The sequence below is a fragment of the Tubulanus polymorphus genome, chromosome 5, assembly GCF_964204645.1.
Source record: "Tubulanus polymorphus chromosome 5, tnTubPoly1.2, whole genome shotgun sequence".
Taxonomy (NCBI): Eukaryota; Metazoa; Nemertea; class Palaeonemertea; order Tubulaniformes; family Tubulanidae; genus Tubulanus; species Tubulanus polymorphus.
Genome location: NC_134029.1, coordinates 11,285,114 through 11,307,840, shown reverse-complemented (window position 1 = coordinate 11,307,840; position 22,727 = coordinate 11,285,114). Strand labels below are relative to the sequence as shown.

Below are 22,727 nucleotides of genomic sequence, written 5' to 3'. Positions count from 1 at the left end.
AGAGAATATAATAACTGTTACTTATCCAATTGTAATATATAATTTATTATTACTTCCAGCATTAGAAGCATTAGATGGATTATTATTTGAATTAATATCAGGTGATTCATTTATATCAGTTCCTTTCTTTTTCTTAGCTTTTTTTAATTCTGCAGATCTTTTATCTAATTCTCTTGCCCATTTAATTTGTTTCTCGGATCTAGGCTTTTTCTTGGCATCACCGTGTGGGTGCCGTACGGCAACATCATCACTCATTTATTCTAGTTAATTTTTGTTCGGATTCATTTTCTGTTTCACCGTTTGGGTGTCGTACGGCCCCATCTGTTTCGTTCTTACCTGATTTATATTCCATAGGCTTGATATTCGAAAATGTTATGACACCAGTAGAAATTAATGTCATAACCGATCCTAATTGGAATGAAGCGTATCCGACCCATTTTTGTAATTCACTCATAACTAAGTAGTCATTTTTCAAATCACTATATAATTTATTTTCATCATCAATTGACATTAACCGGTTACATAATTTTGAACAACAAATGACAATACCATCTGAAATAGAATCATTTATTCTAGCTAATCTTGACTCTTCATAAATCTTAAAATATTTTATTACTTTATCTGGTTTCATGGCATCTAGTTCTTGAAAATTAATAATCTTAGTTAAAAATTGCTTACACTTTCCGCTAGCAATTAGTAATTCAAGATGGTGCTTACAATATAAGTAGTATTCATAATCAATATTACAATTAATATTATTTTTTAATTTTGGTTGGAATATCCTTATTATCACTAATGCCCAAATCATCTAATGTTTTTTCAATATTAATACTATTCTTATTAGATTTCTTTGACATTTATATAGGAGAAAAAAGCGAAAAAAATATAATATTTTAATACTAGCTAGTTAAGTTAAAGAATTTTAAATACAAGCTTAGTTAAAATAAAGAATTTCTATTCGAATCTTATCAAAATCTATTTAATCTAGTGTTAACAAGAATTGCAAAAGAAAATATTAAAATTATAATAGAATTCACTAGCTAGTTGAAGTTATTGTTTTTTAAATATTTTTTATTTGAGATATATTAATCTTTAACCACTTATTTAAGACTCAACGTATTGTTCATTATTTGGATCATTATTCCATTGATCAATAAATTTCTTTGCCTTTGTTAACTGGTCTAAATATAACTGTAAATCTAGTTTGTCATGTTTAATTTTATTTTCTTTCTTTTCAAGATGTCTTAGATTCTTCCAATTCCAAATTAGTTTTTTATTGTATTCATCCTTCATGTTAAATTTAGATATCGGTAACACATGATCAATATGAAAGTATTCGCCATAATTATCTATATTCATTTTATCGTCGAACTGATATATAATCCATGATTTGAGAAATTCATCTGAACAATCCAATAAATTTGTTAGTGTTTCTGAATGCGTTTCTTTACTGAATAATTTTGATAATCTATTTCTCAAACATTGTTTCATTTTAAAATTTAGATCTGTTTGATATCTTTCTTTATGATATTTATTTTATATACTCATTATAATGTTCTCTATTATTTTCTTTCCATTGCTTATTTTTATCTTTGCGTGTTTCAGTATTATTTCTATAATTTTGTTTGTCACTTAGTTTACTACACGTTTTACGATAACTTTGCTTATCATCTTTCTGAGTTTTATAATTATAATATTCCGAGAGTTGTTTATTTATTTTACATTTAGAACATGTCTTCTGATAAATATTTATAACGCCAGTATTGTTTGTAATATTGAGAGTTTGTGATTGTTCCGGCTCCATTTATAATATATATTTTTATTAAAAATTGATTAACATTTTAGAATCCTCTTCCATTTCTTCGACTAACGTCATCCTTTTTCATTCCTCGCTGCTTTTGATAAGTCATTTCGGTTCCTTGATATCAAAATCATACCATTTGCAATATCCGTGCCGCATGCGCACTGGGCAAAACCGGGCATACAGGTGCGCTTTTGCTTAATACGCATGCGCCTATCATAATTATATATTTATTTTGTAAAATTGAAACGACCGAACATAGAAAATTCAAACGCATGCGCACTGATCAAAAGCGGGCATACAGGCGCCCTTTTGATCAATACGCATGCATGTTCGGTCGTTTCATCCAATACATCATTTGATTTCTATAAATACAATTTATAATTACAAACATTTTTTCAATTGTCGGTAGATATTTAACTACATCAACAAATGTTAAATTTAATCATTGGAATTTTTGGAGTAGTCTTAATGTTTTTTAAATTCTTATATAGTTTCTTCGTTGATCTTTTGTGTTTCTTGTGCTTCTACGCCAATTTCTATTGGTTCGATATCCATTGCTATCGATTCCTCAGAAAGAGTATCTTGAGTTTCTCTATCGCTTCTTGATGCGTATGACATTTTATTAATCTAAAAGATATTAGTGGTTACTCTAGCTATCTAAAGTATATACTAAATATAAATATATTTAAAGGTTTCATATTTAATAGCCCCCTTTCCCTACTTCATGATAACTACAAAAAACGGTACTTACATTTAGATTTAGAACTGTAAACTGTAAACTCGTAATTGCGTTTCGAGATAGAATATCCTATGAGTTCTGTATACATCATCTATTCAGTTCGGGCGCGCCTTCCAGAATGATCTTATGCATCTGCGGTTTATTATGACTCAACATGTCTGGCGTCATGGAAACGCTTGACAGCTGTGAATTTATAGGCATAATGAAATCAATTCTTTACAATTGAAATGTAACAGATGTTTTAGTAAGCAAAAACTATGTATTATATACATACAAGGCTCAAATAGAGTTGCCGGTTTTCTAACCACTGATTTAAACCTCAGAATTGTGGTTGATTCTGTGAAATACTATTCCATAATTCAACAAATGTCTTTGCTTTAACCAGTTGATCTAAATATAACTGTAAATCTAGTTTATTAGATTTAATTTTAAGAGTAATAAATAGGGATAATGGGGGTTCATATCAAAGGTTGAAGGGGCGGGCGAGTAAAAAATAAAAATAAATTCGAGTGTGCGAGAATTTATTTTTTCATTTTTTATGAGCTTGACCGTTCCTCGTCGGAGTAGTTGTGCGAGGTTGGTGAGATTGTACTGGTGCACGCAGACAATACAGACCGTCTGTATTGGAAGATGGCAGTTGTGACAAGACTATACCCGGGACCCAATGCCCGATGGCGTAGTTCGAGTCGCCGGTATTAGAACGAGTCAGGGTTATACAAATCGCCCTGTATCGCCGCTGTACCCGCTCGAGATGTCGTGTGATGAAAAGGAACGAGATGTGATTTTCGATCGGGTTAACGATCAACCAGTGTCAGCAGCTGCAAGACCCAAACGTGCTGCTGCTATACGGGCGATGGAACGCATAAAAGAGCAATCACTTGACTAATGTTATGTTGTATTACATGTTCAGTTGTATAAACGCGTGGCCGGAGTGTGTCGGGAAAGTTTATGTTTAATTCAAGTTTGAATTTACCGCCTCATTTATAGTTCCCGACATGCTTCTGTCATGCCTCCTTTGCGCACGCGCATTGTTGTTGTTGTGTTACGGTGGTAGCCATTAAAAGTTGCTGATATAAATTTTGTCGTTTGTTTTTACTCGTATTTACTGTCCATGCGACAATGCTCATTCTCCCCACACGATGCCCATACGAAGACGGGATCGCTATGGACAAGCCGTGTCGAACTGATCCTAAACAATACTTGTTCACCTGTTCGGTATTTTCTGTATGCATATAAAATGGGTAGTGCGTAAAATTCATCCGAATATTCATACACACGTTTTATTCAACAAAATAAGCACTGGTGCACCAAAAATCCATTTTAGAATGCAAAATATTTTCAAATTAATATTTCTATTTTCATACAATATAGATTTAGAATACAAGATGGCAAGGAAAATGTGTTACTTAACAGTCCATCGACGGGACTCGTAGCATGTGCGCGTAGCTCTGATTGGTTGTTGCGATGCACCCCATTAATGAGGAATCTCGAGATGCCAACTGTCGCCGTCTGCAGTAAATGAATAAAAGCACGCCACAATGCCATACAACTCGGCGATAATTTTGGTTTCAACTGTAAAAATTTAAGGCTTTCAAGACCATTGTCTGCTAACTTTTCAAATTTAAAGACTCCCATTGACTTTCCAAATTTAAGACCGCTACGGTACCGACCCTTGGTGCAAGGTGCCCGTTCACGCCAACTGATGTAGTCATCCGCATATTTATTCACCTTGTAAAAAATGAATTCATCCGTACGAATTATTGATAAAATATTATTCAAAAATCTTGATATTATTGTGATCAGCTTCTATCACCATTCAACCCAATATAATGTGAAATAACCTTGAATACAAAGTTGCCAGATTTATTTTTGCAGCGTATTGACCCCAGTAATTGGATCTTTAGTTAACTCAATGACTGTAAAATTGGTGTGCTTTGGTTCACCGTAAACATACACGACACGATGCCGACACGCTCGTAATAGCTCTCCCGTTCCTCGAGAGCTAAAAGTCGACTTTTAAGAGGCCCATGGAAAGTAAATCAAGACACTCTGTAGGCGGCCATGTTACATTGTTCCCGTGATAAAATACTTTAATCTGATTGGATCCGTATATTCCACGGGAGATGGCGGACGGGTTAAACCTGTCCTATTCTGACTGCGAATGCAGGTGGCGCAAAATTGGACAGGCGGCCAGTCTATCGGAGGATAATACGAAATGAAATTTTACAATTTCGTTTCGTATTTCTTAATTTCATTTCATATTTCGTACTTTAACTGGCCCCGTCGTATCTCGAGAATTATAGAACAGTAATCAAATGATTAGAATAGTAATAAATTGCCCATGGGCAAAATGTAGTTTACCTTGAAAAAGCTAGAGGCTGTTTGGGACAAGGGCATTGCTTGAAAAACCTAACTCTATTTCGTGACTTCAAAATTCTAGAAGTTTATATTGTATTTTATCTTTTCAAAGACTTATTTTGTAGTCAAATAAGACCAAAAATATACATTTGTTTACGGTGACAAAAATATTTTTCACAATATGAAAAAATATTACAATATAAATCATATGATGTCACCAATCAGAGGGCGGCTGAATATTGAGTCATGGAAACCTCTTCCAATGTATGGCCGGGGAAGCTAAAATACCGGTACCGTAAAAAATCGGCGTATGTAAGTAGATCGTGGATTTAACTACTAAAATATTCAGACCTCAACCAATAACTATAGTTTGCTGCTTAGTATTATCAGGTCACAAGAAATTACAATTTATTACAAATTCTATCAAACATAAAACACAGCGCTCATCTTCTGCTATAAAGGCTGGCTTATGTCGACAAACAACGTGACGCCTACCGACGCAACTGAGAGCAACCGCAATCGCAGCCCATCTCATGTCGGCTGCGCTCCGATTCGCAGCAACTGAGGCCAACTAGCGGGATACGAGATCCTCCCAGTTGCTTCCCTGCTTACGTCGGTTTGCGATTACTAGCAACTGCAACAGCTCAAATGGTCAAGTGAAAAAGCATTTTTAAAGCATTTACATTTTGAACTACTCCAATTTGAAAGTTTATGACTAATTACGAATGACGCTAACTAGCGGTGATAATTTGAACTATGTATATGCGGTCTCTTATTGGCTGGAACCCCTGCGCTCAGTTCCGTCACGTCGCAGATGAGCTTATGTCAGTTGCGATCGATAGCAACTGTCCGCCTACCTTAGGCCGGAGTAGAACATGGGCAACTAGCTGGATACAGCTTGCGACGAGTCGGTAGGCGTCGGGTTGCCATCGCAAGCCGGCTTATGTCGAACCGATAGAGCAGCAACTGGCGGCCTCTCGTAGGCCGCTAATCGTTGATAAACCCAGTTGCGTCGGTAGGCGTCACATTGCTTGTCGAAAAGCCTTTTGTCGAAAAGCAACGCCTACCTCCATTCCTCCCCATATCTACCCAACCCAGGCTGGTGGAATTAGGAGTTTATACTCAGAGAGGAGAGTGGAAGCATTTCTCCTGTAAAATGAAAAGAGGTCAGTTCAGCATTCACATTTAACACATTGAGTGCCAGCTACGAATTAATTTGTACTCCCAGTTCTGTCACCAGTCCCGGCTACGAATATATTCGTAAAGATTCATCACATCTGCAAAAGATATTTGCACTCTGCCACAGAGGAATGACACTTCCTGTATGGCTGGCAACATGAACAAACTACATCCTACCTATTGGTCAATTTGGAACAAAGGCTGACTATGTAACAGCTCCAATGCCAACCCACGTGTATTCGTTTAGCACCTGGGGGGGCAGCACCATATTATCAAGCTGGCAGTCAACATGATAATTAATCCCGAAGGACCATGAGCAACAAACTTCTTGTTGAGAGGGAAAACCTTTGAAACAAGAAAATAAATATGTTGTTTGAATCTACCTGGTATATACAATTCATATGCACATTGTTTACATACAATACTTAAAAGTTCAATGATGTTAAAGCAATGAAATTACGATCAACCTCGGTCAACCTAATCTATATTACTCGGGATCAACTTATTTTGGTATGGATTTGGTGATATAAGGTACTATACGGCATAGCCTCTATAACTCATGTTTACAGATTGTTAAATTGCGTACTTTATGTCGTGTGGCTACAAATGTTTGAAATTAATAAGAATCCAGGCACCCATCATTAAATAGAGGTCAATGACTGATAGCGTACAACGGTGGTCTGTCTATACACTGTTTTTCACTACAGACGTTATAAGCTGATATGGATTACACAAAAAGTTGCACATAGAAATCGAATAATGGGATCACATGTTTGTCTACGGAATAGAAATTAAGAAGTATGAATTCGACTTTCTTAAAAATGGAACCAATCTATATATTTAGCACTTATACGATACAGCAGGGACAGAATAACCGAGGTTGACATTCCCTACGCTAAATGCCTTTGTAAATATTTCATTCATAGTCCTTATTTCATCCATAGTCCATAGAATATTCACTCTAGCATTTTCAATTATTTCCATTATTCAGGTGGAAGAGATGGATCTTTATTTGATTCTCCTCCTCCGCTGCTATCATCTTTCTCGCGTTTCGATCGTTTGCTTTTCTTATGTCTGCGACGTCGTTCCTCATCAGAATCCTCGTGTTTCCTACTAAAACATGAAAGAAATTTCATGAATGATAATGACAGAATCAACATCGTACAATTTATCAAAGAAACAACTCATTATTTTTATCAATTTGACTGGCAAGAATTATTAACATGTTACAGTCTACCTAAGATGTAACGCATCAGTCGCGACCAGATAATTTATACGTTATAACCCAAATAAGGTATACGTATATACCATTGAAACTTTGTCATATCCGAATGTCATTTAAAACCATGCATGCCTATGGTGTGCGTAAAAAGTACATACATTCAGTACCCCCATATGCCCTCTATCTGACTTCCAATGAAGTTTAAATAGCTTGCGTGTGCCTATGGTAGCCCTGGCAACAGTTGACGTTGGCGTACATGATGATTCACGAGCTATGCTCATGTAGAAATCTATCCAGGAAGAAACTCTAAATCATTGGATGGATATATGAAAGCTGTGGGTACTGGAGTGTGTAATGGGTAGTGTAGTGTGATCTGTGTGCATTTGTGGCCAGCACACAGATCACATTGTTCAATGGGGTTTGGTCCAGGACTCGCGAGATTTTCAACAACACGGAAGTAACGTGTAATAAATGATGACTTGAATTGCATGACTACCTACCACCCCTCATTAATGTTGGAAAAATAAACATTCGGCACTGACTAAAAATAAGTAATAACATTTTAGAAATGGCCAGAATTTTAACTTAGGTTCTATCTATTTTTATTTTACAATTGCGATTGATATAATTTTTTTTAAACGGCCGTTAAGGCTTCATGTTTCGTCTGCAATTCACTGCAAATAGTTACGCAACTACGCACATTTCAGTGTTTTTGGCAGCTGTACACTCAATCGGCACCATTCGTCACTAGCTTCACTGTGGAATTATCATTAATTAACATCCCCATATCACATCATCAACTTATATTGTGCCTTAAAACCCTAACAGCCGAAATAATTGAAATGCACACACGATTTCTATCATTGAAAATTGAGAGAGTGGCCATGTTTGTGTATGCTGCTTCGCGTAAATCCCGTGCGGTGGCACAACCGCGCGGAGTGGGGCCGATACGTCTAGGTCAGCACACCATAAACCGTGATATACCTATCTATACTATATACTATAATACCCTATTGAACAATCAACCGCATTCGTTACATATACCTTCTTAAGGCTTATATAATCAATACATTTTTAGGTCCAATGAAGTACATGTAATTCTGTTTTATCGCAAAACTATGTAATTATAAGTATAAGAGTGGCAGAACTATCTTTTCTATTGCGATTAGGTTCCAGGTGCGGGACATCTATTCTATGGAATTACTGTCTGGTTGGCAATATCCATATCTGTTGGGACCTTTCTGCCTTGCGGTAAACATAATGTTTGTAATGCAAGGGTATGGGTGTGTCTCTGTCTATGTTTATGTGTTATGTCATCGGAAGGAAATTTTCCATTTTCATGCTAATTTTGTTCATATTACGGTAATCGGATTGATTACACGAGTTATTGTGATATACGGAAGTGATTTTTTTCGATGGATGGATCGGTGTACATAGCTCATAACAAATTGATTCTATTTCTAGAACAGGATCCAAAATTTTAGGGGTAATTTTCCAATAATTGGGAGAAATAATTTTCTTTACTTTTTCCAATTTGTTCATTCAATACTAATTGCATTTGAAAAATTCATATTTTAATTCATTTCTGCCAATGAAAAGTACTAGACTTTAAACATGCTTATATGTCTGCTCAAGAACAGGCATTCTTATGTTCAAGCTAGAGTTTAATCATTTAAAATATGCTTTTTGAGGATATTTCTATTCAAAGCAAACTGTTTTCTTTGTGAACCTTAAAAGTTCTACTTGTCAGACTGAGTGCCAAGTTAGGGGTTTCCATAACAAATGAATCAATATTCTAAAAGGCCCTTGTCTTTTTCCCTTCTGATCTATCCAAAATTACTAACAAAAGAATCATTGTACTTCATTACAAATTATGGTCATGGACTGAAAAGGAGTAAAGCACACTAAACACCAGAAGTACATAGCCACAGCAACACCTCTGTTTCGAGTTCTATTCTACCATACCTTCGCTTATGTTCTCTTTCTGGCCTGTCCCGGTGTTTTCGATCTCGGTCTCTATCTCTTTCACGTTCTTTTGATCTGGAATCCGATGTATCCCTGTCTCTACGATAGCTGCTGCGATCTCGATCGTAATCACGATCTCTCTCCCTGTCTCGTCGATATCTCACATCCTCTTCTGACCTACACAACAAAGAGAATGGTATCCTTAATATAATATCAGAATTGCATACAGTAAAAAACTAAAACATGGCGGAATACCATGTACATGACCCTGATATGTTAAATAAATTGCCCATGGGCGAAGTGTGGTTTACCTTGAAAGCTAGAGGTTGTTTGGAATAAGGGCATTGCTTGAAAAATCTTTTTAATTCGTGACTTCAAAGTTCCACAAGTTTATATTGTATTTTATCTTTCTCAAAGAATCTTTTGTAGTCAAATACGACCAAAGATATACATTTGTTTACGGTCCACGTCCAAAATTTTGAAGGGTACAGGTAGGCACGGCAGGGAAACTATTTTATATTTAAAAAAAATATGTTTCACAATATGAAAAAATATTCAAATAAGGCCATCCCAAAATAATTGTCTGTTTGCCGCAACACTGACTCAACTTTTCAGGATGAGTCGGTAGGTAGGTAGAAATTTTTTTTGGCAAGATTTTTGGTAAAGAAAAAAATTTTTTTTCACCTTTGGGCTTTTTTTCATGGAAACAATATCGCAAAAAAATCATCTACGTTGTGCACGGGTAATTTGTCTAATAGCGTAGATTTCAAGAATTATTCTAAAATTATAACTTCGCCCAGAGCGTCATCTCTGTGTTAAAAATGAAACAGTACATTGAATATGTGCGCGCTTTTACGTTACCAGCATTAGAATGAATGGCAGCTTATTGGAACACTGTCAGTTTCCTGGAAAACTTAAACTAGGCCACATGTCAAGGCATTTTTTCACACGATGCACACTTGAATTCAAAAATACGTAGCTCATAGTAGGCAGTGGGTCGGTCGGCCGTTTTTATCAAAGATAAAATTTATTTCAATGAATCCCAGAAAAAAGTTTTGGATTCGCGTAGAGTCGGGTTGGTTGGGTTACGGCAAACAGACCATTATTTTGGGATGGCCTGAAATTCATATGATGTCACATATCAGAGGGTGGCTGAATATTGGGTTTTGGAAACCTCTTCCAATGTTGGCGACGGAAGCTAAAATACCGGTACAGAAGAAATCGGCTATTAGATCGTTTTAAATCCTGGAATTTACCACTACAATATTCAGGTCACAAGAAATTACAAAATTCTATCGAACAGAAAACACAGCGCTCATCTTCTGCTACGATTATTCAGCCTATTTTCATGTCAAACGTGCACGTGTTACAGCATCACCCTTAGTAGTGTACTGTACGAGCTTGTGTGTGTGTGTGGTGTAGCACTCCGCGTGCATGTGGAGGCCTCGTGTAAGTGAATATTCGCATACACCTCAATGTCAATCAAAACAATCACCGGGTATTAAAATGAAACAATACCTATGGCAGATGAGTGAAATAATTACATCCTCACCAGCAATGAGCATTTGAAATCGGAACGTATACGGCACCTAGTCGAATGAAACGTACGCCATTCTATGGCTTTCCCATAATTATTTTAGTAGCGCCGGAATTCCCCGTTACACCCACCAAGTTTAAAAGAAATCGCATTTTATTAGATGTGTGTACAGCACTAATGATTAATTCAAGATGTCCACCTTGGAGGCCATTTTGAGATGTGAGCACGGTGAATTTCGATATGAGTAATCCATGGACATTGTTACCAACCTTCAGAAAATTGCTTATCATTTGAAGTGTCATGAGCACTAACAAGGAATTCAAAATACCCACCATAGCCATATTGGAAGAGCAAGAAACTTGCAAACCTTTCGGTGTAATTAGTGGGTGTACGGCAACCAAGTTAAATAATTGCCCATGGGCCAAGAGGTTTACCACAGCCTTATGAGATATGAGATACTTGACAAAGTTTAAAATATTTCAGAAAAGGATATAGGGATGCAATTTGTAAGGTACATTACATATGTCCTAATTTATACTAGTTCACCTGTTTTGGTGTTTTATATATCAGGGGCGTAGCCACCTAAAATTCAATGGTGCGACAATCTGGAGCGCACATCCAAACGAGCGCCGAAGGCTCGATGTCTAGAAGGGGGGTTTGGGGGCCCTCCCACAAGAAAATTTTTAACATTAAAACGTCTGAGATGCGTTCTGATGGCTATGAGAGCTGATATTTGAATAATTTTTCTGTAGATAATATAATGCCTATAAGGTTATCTTTGGTCTAGGGACGGATCCAGATGTTTCACCATCCCAGAGCGGTTTCTGAGTCCTGCTGAACTGGAATGGCAACTATATCATAGCACAAAACGGACCTGGGGGCACTCCCCCAGAAAATTTTGATTTTTCAAGGCTCTGAGATGCAATCTTTAAGCATATTTGGGGTATAAAGTCTACCCCCCTTGAAGTTAATTATTTTCGTTTAGATTCATTTAGACCATTTTCTATACTACTTCCAGAATACTTGCCCGGAATAAAACATTCATTTTAGTACAAGAGCCTGTCAAAATCACGAACTAGAAAAATAGCAGGGCAAATCTGAGTACCCCTCGATACAAGTGGTAGGCTGGATCTGCCCTTGACCATTTATTGATGAATAGTTAACTGATGTTAGCTTATTGCACATCAATACCGGTACTCTCTCGATTTTCTCGGTTTCCATGTCTCGGCACTTGAGCAGAATTTTTTGGTCAAATCCCTTATTATGGTTCATTTTTCATGAACAAAAAACACCTACAGAATCAGTGAAATATAACCAGAAGAATACCGGTTTGAGTCACTGTAAAGTAATATGAAAAAAGTCTTCTGAATTCGGCAACTTTGATACTGTGAGGTGCATGGTCCAGATGTGATACCGTAAACACTATAAACAAAACTCGCTGGAGTCACTGGGTTGGATGTGGCCTACACCGAAAGTCTCATGTGCATTACCAATGCCTCTGTAAATTAGCACCACTGACATCTTCGAAAGAACTTGATACCCCCCCCCATGTAAATACAGAATAACGTTTATTATGACGTTTTAGCATAATGGGTTTTTAAATTATTGGTGCGACATATGTCGCAGTTGTCGCATCCGTGGCTACACCCCTGTATATGCAAATAAGTATTGCGTAAAATTCATCTGCATATTCATACGCACGTTTTATTTACCAAAATAAGCACTGGTCATGGTTCGAATTTCACGACGGCAATTGACGGCTTTTGCCGACGATGTGTTAGTACATAGCCTTTGATGTATCATTGTACCAACGGCTTCAAAATGCTGTCTATTAAATTTCTTTAAAATGCTGTTGACAATTTTAATCACTGACACCAGATTTTGTAATCAATATTCTGAAAAGTTTGACATGAAATTGAAAGTTACAGCAGCTGATGCCTTAACTGCAAGGCGTACGGTGCTCCCACCTTGCAAAATTCCTGTGCTAGCACCAACAACTATTTCCGTACAGTAAGTTATGAGTATGTAATAACAAATATGTATGATATTTGGCATTTATTGCCAGTTTCTATGTTGCGCCATTCTCGCGAGATTTTCAACAACACGGAAGTAACATGTGGTAAATCATGACTTGAATTGAACGACTACCTACCACCCCTCATCATTGTTCCAAAACCAAACGTTCCGCACTGACTACAAATTATAATATAATTTTGCTATAATTTTAGAAATGGCCATAATTTTAACTTAAAGCCCCCCGCACACTAGCGCCAAAGCCGCCACAACAAAGCTGCCGGCGTCAAAAGCGCCTAGTGTGCGGGTGATATTTTCAGCCCTTTTTGCCGCTTGCGGCTTTGACGCCGACATCAAACTTGCTTGATATTTTTGGCGTGGTGCGGCAAGTACGCCTGAGTGTGCGCCTAATCCTGCGGGAATGCCGCCGGTTTCAGAATCAGTGCCCATGCGTTGAGTATATACAATACTAATTTAATTTATATATTCGAAATGCCCAGCGAAAAGGAATCGGACGCAGTATTGGACAATAAAATTGTTGTGACAGGAGTATCCCTGTCTGTTTGATCCATCACCCGCCCGTGTAGATCGTGGGGTCCCGCATGAAAATTTTCGTATTTCATTATTTTTCATTTTTATGTTCTAATTTGTTTGTAACTATCCAGAAAATGGACAAAATGCTAAAAGCATATATAAGTCATTGACAATCAATATCTAAGATGTAGATTGCCATTAAGTTTAGATGGCAGTCTTGATATTTAGGAATGACTATCGGAATGTGACTGCCTTGTCAGTAAAGTTATTTTGACATCTTTTCACTTTCGGAACAAGATAATTCTGCAATGGGCGCTGCCATTTTCTATGACCACATGATTGATAAAAGTGGCAGCACAGTATCGTATAGCAGCGTCGTTGTCGCAAGTGTGCGGGCAACAAATTTAAAGTTGTATATCATTATTATCTTTCAATTCTGATTGCTAGAATGTTTTTGTAAACGGCCATTAAGGCTTCATGTTTTGTCTGTACTTTACTGCAAATAGTTATGTAACTACCCTAATTCATATGTTTCTGACTGCTGTTCACTCAATCGGAACATTTCGTGACTGGCTTCACTGCGGCATTATCATTTATTAACAATGCCATATCACATCATCTAGTTATATTGTACCTTGAAACCCTAACAGCTGAAATAATTGAAATTCATGTACAATTTCTAACATTGAAAATTCAAAAGGTGGCCATGTTTGTTTCTGCTGCTTTGCGGAAATCCTGTGCGGTGGCTCATCCGCGAAAGTGGGGCCAAAACGTCTAGAATACAAGTTTGGCAAGGAAAATGTGTTACTAAACAGTCTATCCACAGGACTATGTTACAGGTGCGCGAAGCTCTGATTGCTTGTTGCATAGGGAACCATGTTAATGAGGAATCTCCCGGGAATCGGCACCACTATTTGCATAAAAAACCGTACCACCAAAAAGTGGACGCACTCGCTCGTCCAGGGACGCCATGCCCACTTGGGAAGTTGTTTCAAATGCTCAACAATCTAACAATTTCAATATTCAACGCCCCTGGTGACGATATACGATATCATACAACATATCAGCAGCTACGATTTTGTAATTGATTGTGATAACAATATATGCCTCGTTACCAAGTTGATATGGAAATGCTAAGTTATTCTACTAATCAATGTCCCCTGTTGACCATCTGCAAAACCCAATGACCTTGAAACTCACCACAATCATAGAAAATGTCATGAGCTACAACTTTGCAATTGATGATAGTAACAAAATATGCCTAGGTACCATATAATAAGGAAATGCTGAGTTATTCTACCATTCAACGCCCCCTGGTCACCATATAGAATAACAAATCTCCTTAAACTCACCACAATCATAGACGATGTCATGTGCTACAACTTTGCAATTGATTTTGCTAACAAAATATGCATAGGTACAAATATAATGTAGAAATACTAAGTTATCATATCATTCAATGCCCCCTGGTGACCATATAGAATACTAATGACATTGACACTCACCAATATCATAGAACATGCTATGAGCTACAATTTCTAATTTCTACAATGGCGGTAACAAGAATATGCATAGGTGTCGATAAAATAGGGAAAAACTTTTTTCCACAATGAATGACTACTGATGATACCAAGATTGCTGCTGATCAGAAATACCTGTATCAGGTATAAAAGATCCCTTTCAAAAGAAGACCCATCACAAATTGCAATGATAAATGGCAAACCAGCAGGAAACTAAAGGAATCGGAATTCGGGCCAAAATTGACACTTTAGGGCACAAAAAAGGTCATAGGACAGCCATCTTGAGTCCGATCGACCCAATTATTCTTATCCTGCTGGACCCTTGGTGAATTCAAATATATACAAAATATCAAGGTAATTGATCGAAGTGTCTTCAATATTTCCTTCAAAAAGTTCAATAATGTGTAAAAAGTGCTGATTTTGGTGAACAACAATGGCTGCCAGTCGGCCATCTTGATTCTGACAGGGCCAGTTTTTGAGCTGAAGATGTGTCTAGGGTAGATACATGTGTAACCCAAATATAAAGACATTACATTGAAGCGTCTGAAAAACTTCCCAAAATAACTGGATTCCGTATACAGACGAAAAGTGAATGCAATAGCCCGCTGGGACTTAAGTCCCAAGTGGGCTAAAAAGCTGAATTTTACACTCTGCATTAATATGATTAAAGTATTTATTCGTTTGACAAATCTTCGTCTGAACTCCACCAACAAGTTATAAGCGGTGACACGAAAATGACATCATCGACTCGCTACCATCTTATAACCTTCATGACTACGTCATGAAGGTAAAAAGTAGAATTTACTTTTATTTTGTATCCCACTGTCAAACGAGCCATGTAGAGTCGATACAGAATGGTTCATTGAGGGTTAATTTCTTAATAATTTATGACCTCTTTCATCAAAAACTCCGACTCGAATGCCGCTAAACGGAATGATTTTTTTCTGGTCCATATGAATGTGAGTTGAGAGGAGTCTACTATAGCAAGAATCTAATTTTTCCTCAAGACAGCCTCAGTCAGTTTAGCCTGTTTTTTTAAATCCATAACAGGATGTATGACAATGATAGAATGCATTTTGCCATACAAATTACCAATTAAAAATGTCTCACACTTTGTAAATCTTAATCCAATTGACAGTGACTGACAGTAAGAAGTGTCATGTCAATACATGATCAAATCAAGTTTGTTAGATTTTACTAACTAATCATCTTTATTAACTAATCATCTATTACTAGCTAATCATCATAAAACAACTTCCAAATGAAATGAATTACATGACTACACGTAGAACAACTTTACCTATAAGCCCTATCAAGCTGCCAGCATAGGCCCTGCCTATTACTCCTCAAGGTGCCCAGATCGGCCCTGACTCTTTTTTTGTCTTGACATAGAAATGTCAAACCTATTAACTTAGGATAAACAAGACACCTAAGAAGTCAAATTTGTGTAGAGAAATCAACATGGTCCAATTTGAAATTTTAGAGTACATGTATTTGGAGTATGAAAATGATCTGAGCACTCATTTGTATCAGTAAGTCTGGATGAATTTTCAGGGGACAAAAGGTCGTGATTTTGGTGGGCCACCTCATCAAATTATATATCATGAGAGCATACTGTGTTTACAAAATAACATGAACATGAAATTTTACATGAAAATAATTGGAAATGATCTACTGTAATGTCGTAAATGTGGGTTTCTATTTGATTTTCTGAAGAGTAATTGACGCTACATAGTGAAATTCCTATGTGCTAATGTGTTAAAATCCATACAGAGATTACTACTGTTAAAGTGAAACTGGCAAACAACATATAATTTGTTTAGGAAACCTACCGCTACTTTTGAGTAAAATTAGCATTAGGCAAGACATTATTTGAAAAATCTCAGGCATTTTAGCAGGAAATGATGGACTTTTCTCAAAGATTGAAAGCGACAGATACTGATAGATAAAGAAAATGCGGAATTCAAGACATTTACAAAAGCGATGGAAATTAAGCCTTACCCACTACTCCAGCCTGGTGATCGGCTTTTATTAAAGTCCCAATCTCGGACAGGCGATTCACGACCTGGTGACCTGTAGTAAATCAACGAACAGATCCATAGCACATTTACTTTCACACCAAACATAGTCTAACATATTTCATCCAAAGCTACATATAATTTGCCCCAAAACCTGGGAATTAGGATCAATTAGAACCAAAACCAACATTGCACCAAGGTCGAGGTTTAATAGACAGGTACTGATTTCATTCAAACACAAGGAACAATTTTGAATTGACAGTTTAGCTTTCTGTTTGTAAATTGTAGATAATGACTAGATTATCGATTTAATGCTTGTGTCAATTTCAATGCCCAGTCTATGTACAACCATAGCCAGATTGCCATCCAAATCATGAAAATTTCTTTCCATTGAGGAATTGATGCCAGGCAAACACATACCGTTTTTCCCAATGAGGTGGCGGTCCAGAGAACTGAGGTGGATGAATGAAATTGGGAGGTGGAGCACCATAGAAAGGTGGCATTGGACCTCTGAAAAATAACAAAAACAGAAGTTGAATGATTGAAAGTATGAAGTGACATATCTTTCATACAGCTTTAAGTTAAAGATATAGATGAAAGCACATACCTGTCTGGTGGAGGTACCATGGCTGGCGGAGGAGGGCCTCCATAAAATGCTGAAATACACCATTATAATTGCTCTTTAGACTAGGACTAGGCAATATGAAGATAGTATCATATTCGGCTATTTAGCACCCCCTGGTGACCATATACAACAACCGATGTCCTGAAGACACTTCACAATCATGGAACATGTCATGAGCTACAATTTTGCAATTGATTGTGGTTACAAAATATCCATAGGTACCAATATACGTATATAGGCAAATTGTATGTACTTCAATATTCAACTCCCCCTGGTGGCGAGAACCAAAAAACATGGGTAACCCCAATTCCACAAGAAGTGATGAAATTACAACAGCGATACTATTTATCAATTTATCAGATTTTTCCCAGAAACTAAGAACGCTTGCTGAGCTATAGGTAGCTAGACCAGTTGTCGAACTCCCCGGGTATGGGCCCGACTCATTGCTAGGATCCAGGATTAGGAGAGGAGAAGTGTGTCCAGAAAGACTGAAACACACTCTTGCCTTGATGCTTTAATCTTCTGCTTGGCTTCATCCGAACACTCCCTTCTGCTAGTTCTAAATATTGTTCACATCAAATATTTGACTCGCGTGCTTCTTAGTGAATATATGTCAATCAAAAACAACCTACAGCGGATGATACATTTATCAATACCAATACTAAATGAAAAATTATTCACTTACCATCTGGTGGTGGTCCCATTGGTTGAAAATTGCCATTAGCACTGCTTATTACTGGAGGAGGCACCCCTAGAAAACAAAAATATTCCCATTCTATGTCAATGGAATAACACAAAAAAATGCATTTTTGATGGAATGGGTTATGAAAATGGATAACAAAATATATTTCCAACAGTTTAAATATTTTCGTTTTAAAGTTATGGCACTGGTGTACTGTCACCAACATTCAGACACAATTGGGAAAGAACAACACAAAGGGAACTGATTCATCTTAAACACAGGATAATAAATAGCAAACAAAGTTATCCCTTTTTGAAGCAGTTATACACTTATCCTTTCTACAATACAAAGCAATTATCCACAACTTCCCTTGAATTACTTAGTTTTCCGCTGTGAGAAACTAATCAATAATACAATATACAAACATCATAACTTACAAAGGAAGAACAGTCAAGGAAAGAAAACCAGAAACAAACAAAATCGACCAGACCCTTTTACCTCTCTTCATTTCCATAATTGAATTTTAATCTGAACCATATTTGAAGAATATGTCAACCTTCATACCTTAAGATGGGCTATACTATTTTCTAAAGATTTTGATACATATTCAGATTAGGATTTTCCAAATTTTGCATTTTCAGTATAAAAATCTGATTTGGACATACCTTAACTGCAAATCCACCAAATATGCATGACAATGCCAATGGTCCTATCTTAGTTTCTTACTAGTCATGACACTCTTATAGCCCAATTACAGCAGAACTACAGGTAGGCCTAGATTGAAAAGGCAGGCCTCTGGTATAACCAAGGATGTTCATGATGTTACTTCACATTACTTTTCATAATTCATATTTCAAAATGAACATGGTTTATACCAGTATGATAAATCTTAAAATCAGATTCCAATGGGATTACCAATTTGTGACATGACACTGACATGACATGCCGTTGGTCGTTAATATAGGCTGACAGATTATTCAAATAACTGATTTCTCTAATGACCAACTTACGTACTTTCAAAATAGTACTCATTCTCGTCATAACTTTCAGCGCTACCTGGGGGTGGGGTAGTGGTTCCTAAAATATGGTTAGCAATAATGAACTATGTATGTGTGACTCAGTTCGACACTAAGTAGAATGTAGCATTGCCACATGTCTCTCTTGGGTAAGCAAGAAAACAGACAAGACAGGCAACATAAAGATAAAAACCCATTATATACAGATTTAAGTTTAAAAACCAAGGATTAATCAAATCAAAATATTACATGAGGACCATGAGGTCCATATGGTCAAAGACCGGGTTTAAAATTGACTAAATAGTACAGTGAATGGATGCATGAGATGCCAGTTCTATCAGAGGATTTCCGAGAGGCTGTTTTTTAACAAACTGTTAAACAACATTTTCCCCCAATCAAAAGTGGTCCAATTTTCTCCAAATCCTGAAAAATTCTTTGAGGACTTGTGAAAATAAATTGATCGTTCATTTTCTAAAGACATTATAGCGTTCTTATTTTAGTACATTTCAATGTAACGATCTGTTTCAAAAATAAAATGCATGGCTGAGGAAGTTGTGTAATAGTAATAGCCATAGGTAATATCTACCTTCGCTACAAAGCATAGTGTAATCGCCTTAACGGATCCTACCCATCCTATTTTCCATAATGGTATAGTCAACACGTTAGCCAATCGAACCGTGTTCACTGTGTGTGTGATGCTTTAAATGAATGAATGAAGTTCACGTGACAGGCACTACTACTAAGCGGTAGTTTTAATTACGACAAAGACCACATAACATAAGAATGCACTTAAAATGGCTCCAAAAATCCTCAGAACTTCCCCCTTTAGGCTTCACGTCTTATGCTTTCATCTTGGCATGGATACAGTGTAGGCTTGTACAATTTTTTCCCCGATAAAGAGTAATGGACTATCTTTTAACGATCGTGGGAACCGTGCGCCTAAGTTTATTTTTCATCAGTCAATCCGAGTCGGCCTGTGTTTATATACGAGGCGGGACGCAGCTGCTTACCTCGCTGTGCATATACAGCACTAGTGTCTCCATACTACTATATGTGCTGACTTGGGCTATTCCCGAGAGTACAGCATATTCGCATTACTGGTAATTTTCATGAAGAAAATCCCGCACTCAAAGTGCTTTCAAGAAATAAATCCAGGCTAGCTACCGACAAACCCTGCAGAGACAACACTTACGATCCTCTCCGGTATAAACCACAAACTGTGCAGTTGCTATGAACTACGTATGAAGGTATCAGTACGCGAGCACCTGTGAGGATAATGATGAGAATAACACTTCATTGCCAGATAAAACCGATACAGACAATTCACTGACATGTAGGCCCTTCATGCGCCTCAAAACTTTCCATAATTGATCATGATTTTTGGAACCTAAGAACAACAGGCCATGATAGTCGTAGCTAGGATCTTGGATACAGGCAAATGACGTGTTGATACAGGCAAATAACGTGTTACAGACCATCTTTCATTGGATTATCAGTTCTATATGATACAGCATTATGGGACTATATCCATGGCAGAAAAGATACTACGGCATGATTTTTACTAGCGACAATGCCTATATGGTCTTCGACCATAAAAATGATACAAAAGATGATCGTCAGGTGTATCGTCACAACTGACGATGATCTCTAGTGTTAATTGATTTCCGAGAGATCCCTTTTTCATAAAAATTCATGAAAAATATTCAAATTGAATTCAATGTGTGGGAAAGGTAAGTACCATTTGCTAGCGCCACAGTGTTCAATTGTCTTATTAGGCCTATAGCAATCCAGGGACAGATACAGGGGGTCACACCTGTGGCACGTGCGCCCACTTTAATTTGTCTCAATAATAGTGTCAAATATTCACGAAAATTGTTCAAATTGCCAAAAATCCTTAAGGGCATGTCATATTGCCAATTATTCAGAAAAGAGCACTAAAAATTAATATATAGAAACAAATGTATAGAAATCCTGTAAGCGCAAAATATATTTCCAAAAATTCCAATCTATATTACCAAAATAACTTCCTAAATAGGAACAGACACGACTCAATAGTATATTGCCAAGTATTCCAGAAAGAGCATGTTCAAATTGCCAAAAAACCTTATGGGCATCAATAATCTACCTATTCGTTGTGCATTGTATTTGTAATTATGTTTCGATCAAATTGATGATGAAAATAAATTACTATTACTATATTGCTAAACTTCAGAAAAGGGCAACAAACAAAGAGGACCATGGGCCTTGAAGCATTGGTAGATTATACTGTGGTAAGGTAATAAGTGGTTAATGCTTTACATCGATGTTGATTGAGGGCCACAAACTTAAGAATTGAATGAATTTCATTTTTTTGCCAAATGATTTAACCTACGCTATTTGTATTGTTAAACCGCGATTCTGTTCAAGATGAAACTAATTTTTTTCTGATGTTTCCATCATGTCCCAGCCAAGAGATTTATATCAATAAAGATTTGTATAAAAAAATCCATTTAATACAACAATTTCGGCACTTTCGCCTACACAAGATTCGTATTCAACATATAACTGTAAGGGTAATCTAGACTGACTGGTTTTTCTTGCATGAACTGTTGCTGAATAATGAAAACAAAAACAGAACGATCTTTCTGAATGCAAAATACTCTGATGCATTATAGGTAGATCAACCGGACAAACGTACGCATGCAAAACGTCACACAGAGCGATGCCGGCATTGGTGTCACTGAGGCTGATGGTTGCTTGTTTGTCTTTTTGTATGTTTACATCATTAGGACCTTGGTTTGTAACCCTATTGGATTCTCCATTTAACCTCACGAAGGGACGGCCTTTGTAGTGTTGCCTGCACACTGTAAGCAGCCATTATTCCACCTAGTGTGCAGGTGATATTTTCAGGCGTCGGCTTTGACGCCGACATCAAACTTGTTTGATATTTTTGACACCGCGTGGCAAGTTCGCCTGAGTGTGCGCCTAATCCTGTGGCAATGCTGCCGGTTTCAGAATCAGTCCGCATGCGTCGAGTATAAACAATACTAATTTAATTTATATATTCGAAATGGCTGCGCCCACGGCTGCGCCCAGCGAAAAGGTATCAGACGCAATATTGGACAATAAAATTGTTGTGGCAGGAGTATCTCTGTCTGCTTGATCCATCACCTGCCCGCTTACATCATTGGGTCCTGCATGTTGTTCCAAAATGTTCATATTTCATTATTTTTCATATTTATGTTCTAATTTGCAGCCTTGTGTAGTGAACGTTCGCTTCACTTCAATCTCAATCAACACAATCACCGGGTATTAAAATGAAACAATACCTATGGCGATATGTGAAATAATTATATTCCCACCAGCAATGAGCATTTAAAATTCGCACCTAGTCCAATGAAACGTTCGCCATAAATGGCTTCCCCATAATTATTTTAGTAGCGCCGGAATTCCCCGTATAACCCAAAAACAGCCAATCACATTCGCTCGTAGAGACGACGCCCCCCAATCGAGGTCATTGCAATTATATACGCAAG

General features: G+C 37.1%; 1 protein-coding gene across 2 annotated transcripts; it reads right to left on the bottom strand.

Annotated features, from left to right (window-relative positions):
- Positions 1-1,104: 1,104 nt before the first annotated feature.
- LOC141905694 (uncharacterized) lies at positions 1,105-19,926 on the bottom strand. 2 transcript variants are annotated; one of them, XM_074794670.1, is made up of 9 exons: positions 18,200-18,284; positions 17,497-17,545; positions 17,310-17,399; positions 16,873-16,944; positions 9,268-9,444; positions 6,258-7,190; positions 2,818-2,943; positions 2,556-2,726; positions 1,105-2,431 (listed from the first exon to the last, which is right to left on the bottom strand). In XM_074794670.1, exons 1-6 carry the CDS (start codon positions 18,216-18,218, stop codon positions 7,064-7,066), a joined length of 534 nt encoding a protein of 177 aa, XP_074650771.1. In that variant the 5' UTR covers positions 18,219-18,284; the 3' UTR covers positions 1,105-2,431; positions 2,556-2,726; positions 2,818-2,943; positions 6,258-7,063. The 2 variants fall into 2 exon arrangements, with proteins under 2 accessions (XP_074650771.1, XP_074650772.1); XM_074794671.1 differs by lacking the exons at positions 1,105-2,431; positions 2,556-2,726 and adding exons at positions 19,211-19,273; positions 19,799-19,926 and having other exon boundaries at positions 6,258-7,193; positions 18,200-18,265.
- Positions 19,927-22,727: the final 2,801 nt, after the last annotated feature.

What these genes read in the sequence shown, in the direction of transcription:
- LOC141905694 (XM_074794671.1), bottom strand. An exon ending in TCACCAGGCTGGAGTAGTGG is followed by an intron (nt 9,445 to 16,872) that starts GTAAGGCTTAAT and finishes TTTGTTGTGTAG; the next exon opens with GTCAGAAGAGGATGTGAGAT. An exon ending in GAAAGAGAACATAAGCGAAG is followed by an intron (nt 7,194 to 9,267) that starts GTATGGTAGAAT and finishes TTCATGTTTTAG; the next exon opens with TAGGAAACACGAGGATTCTG.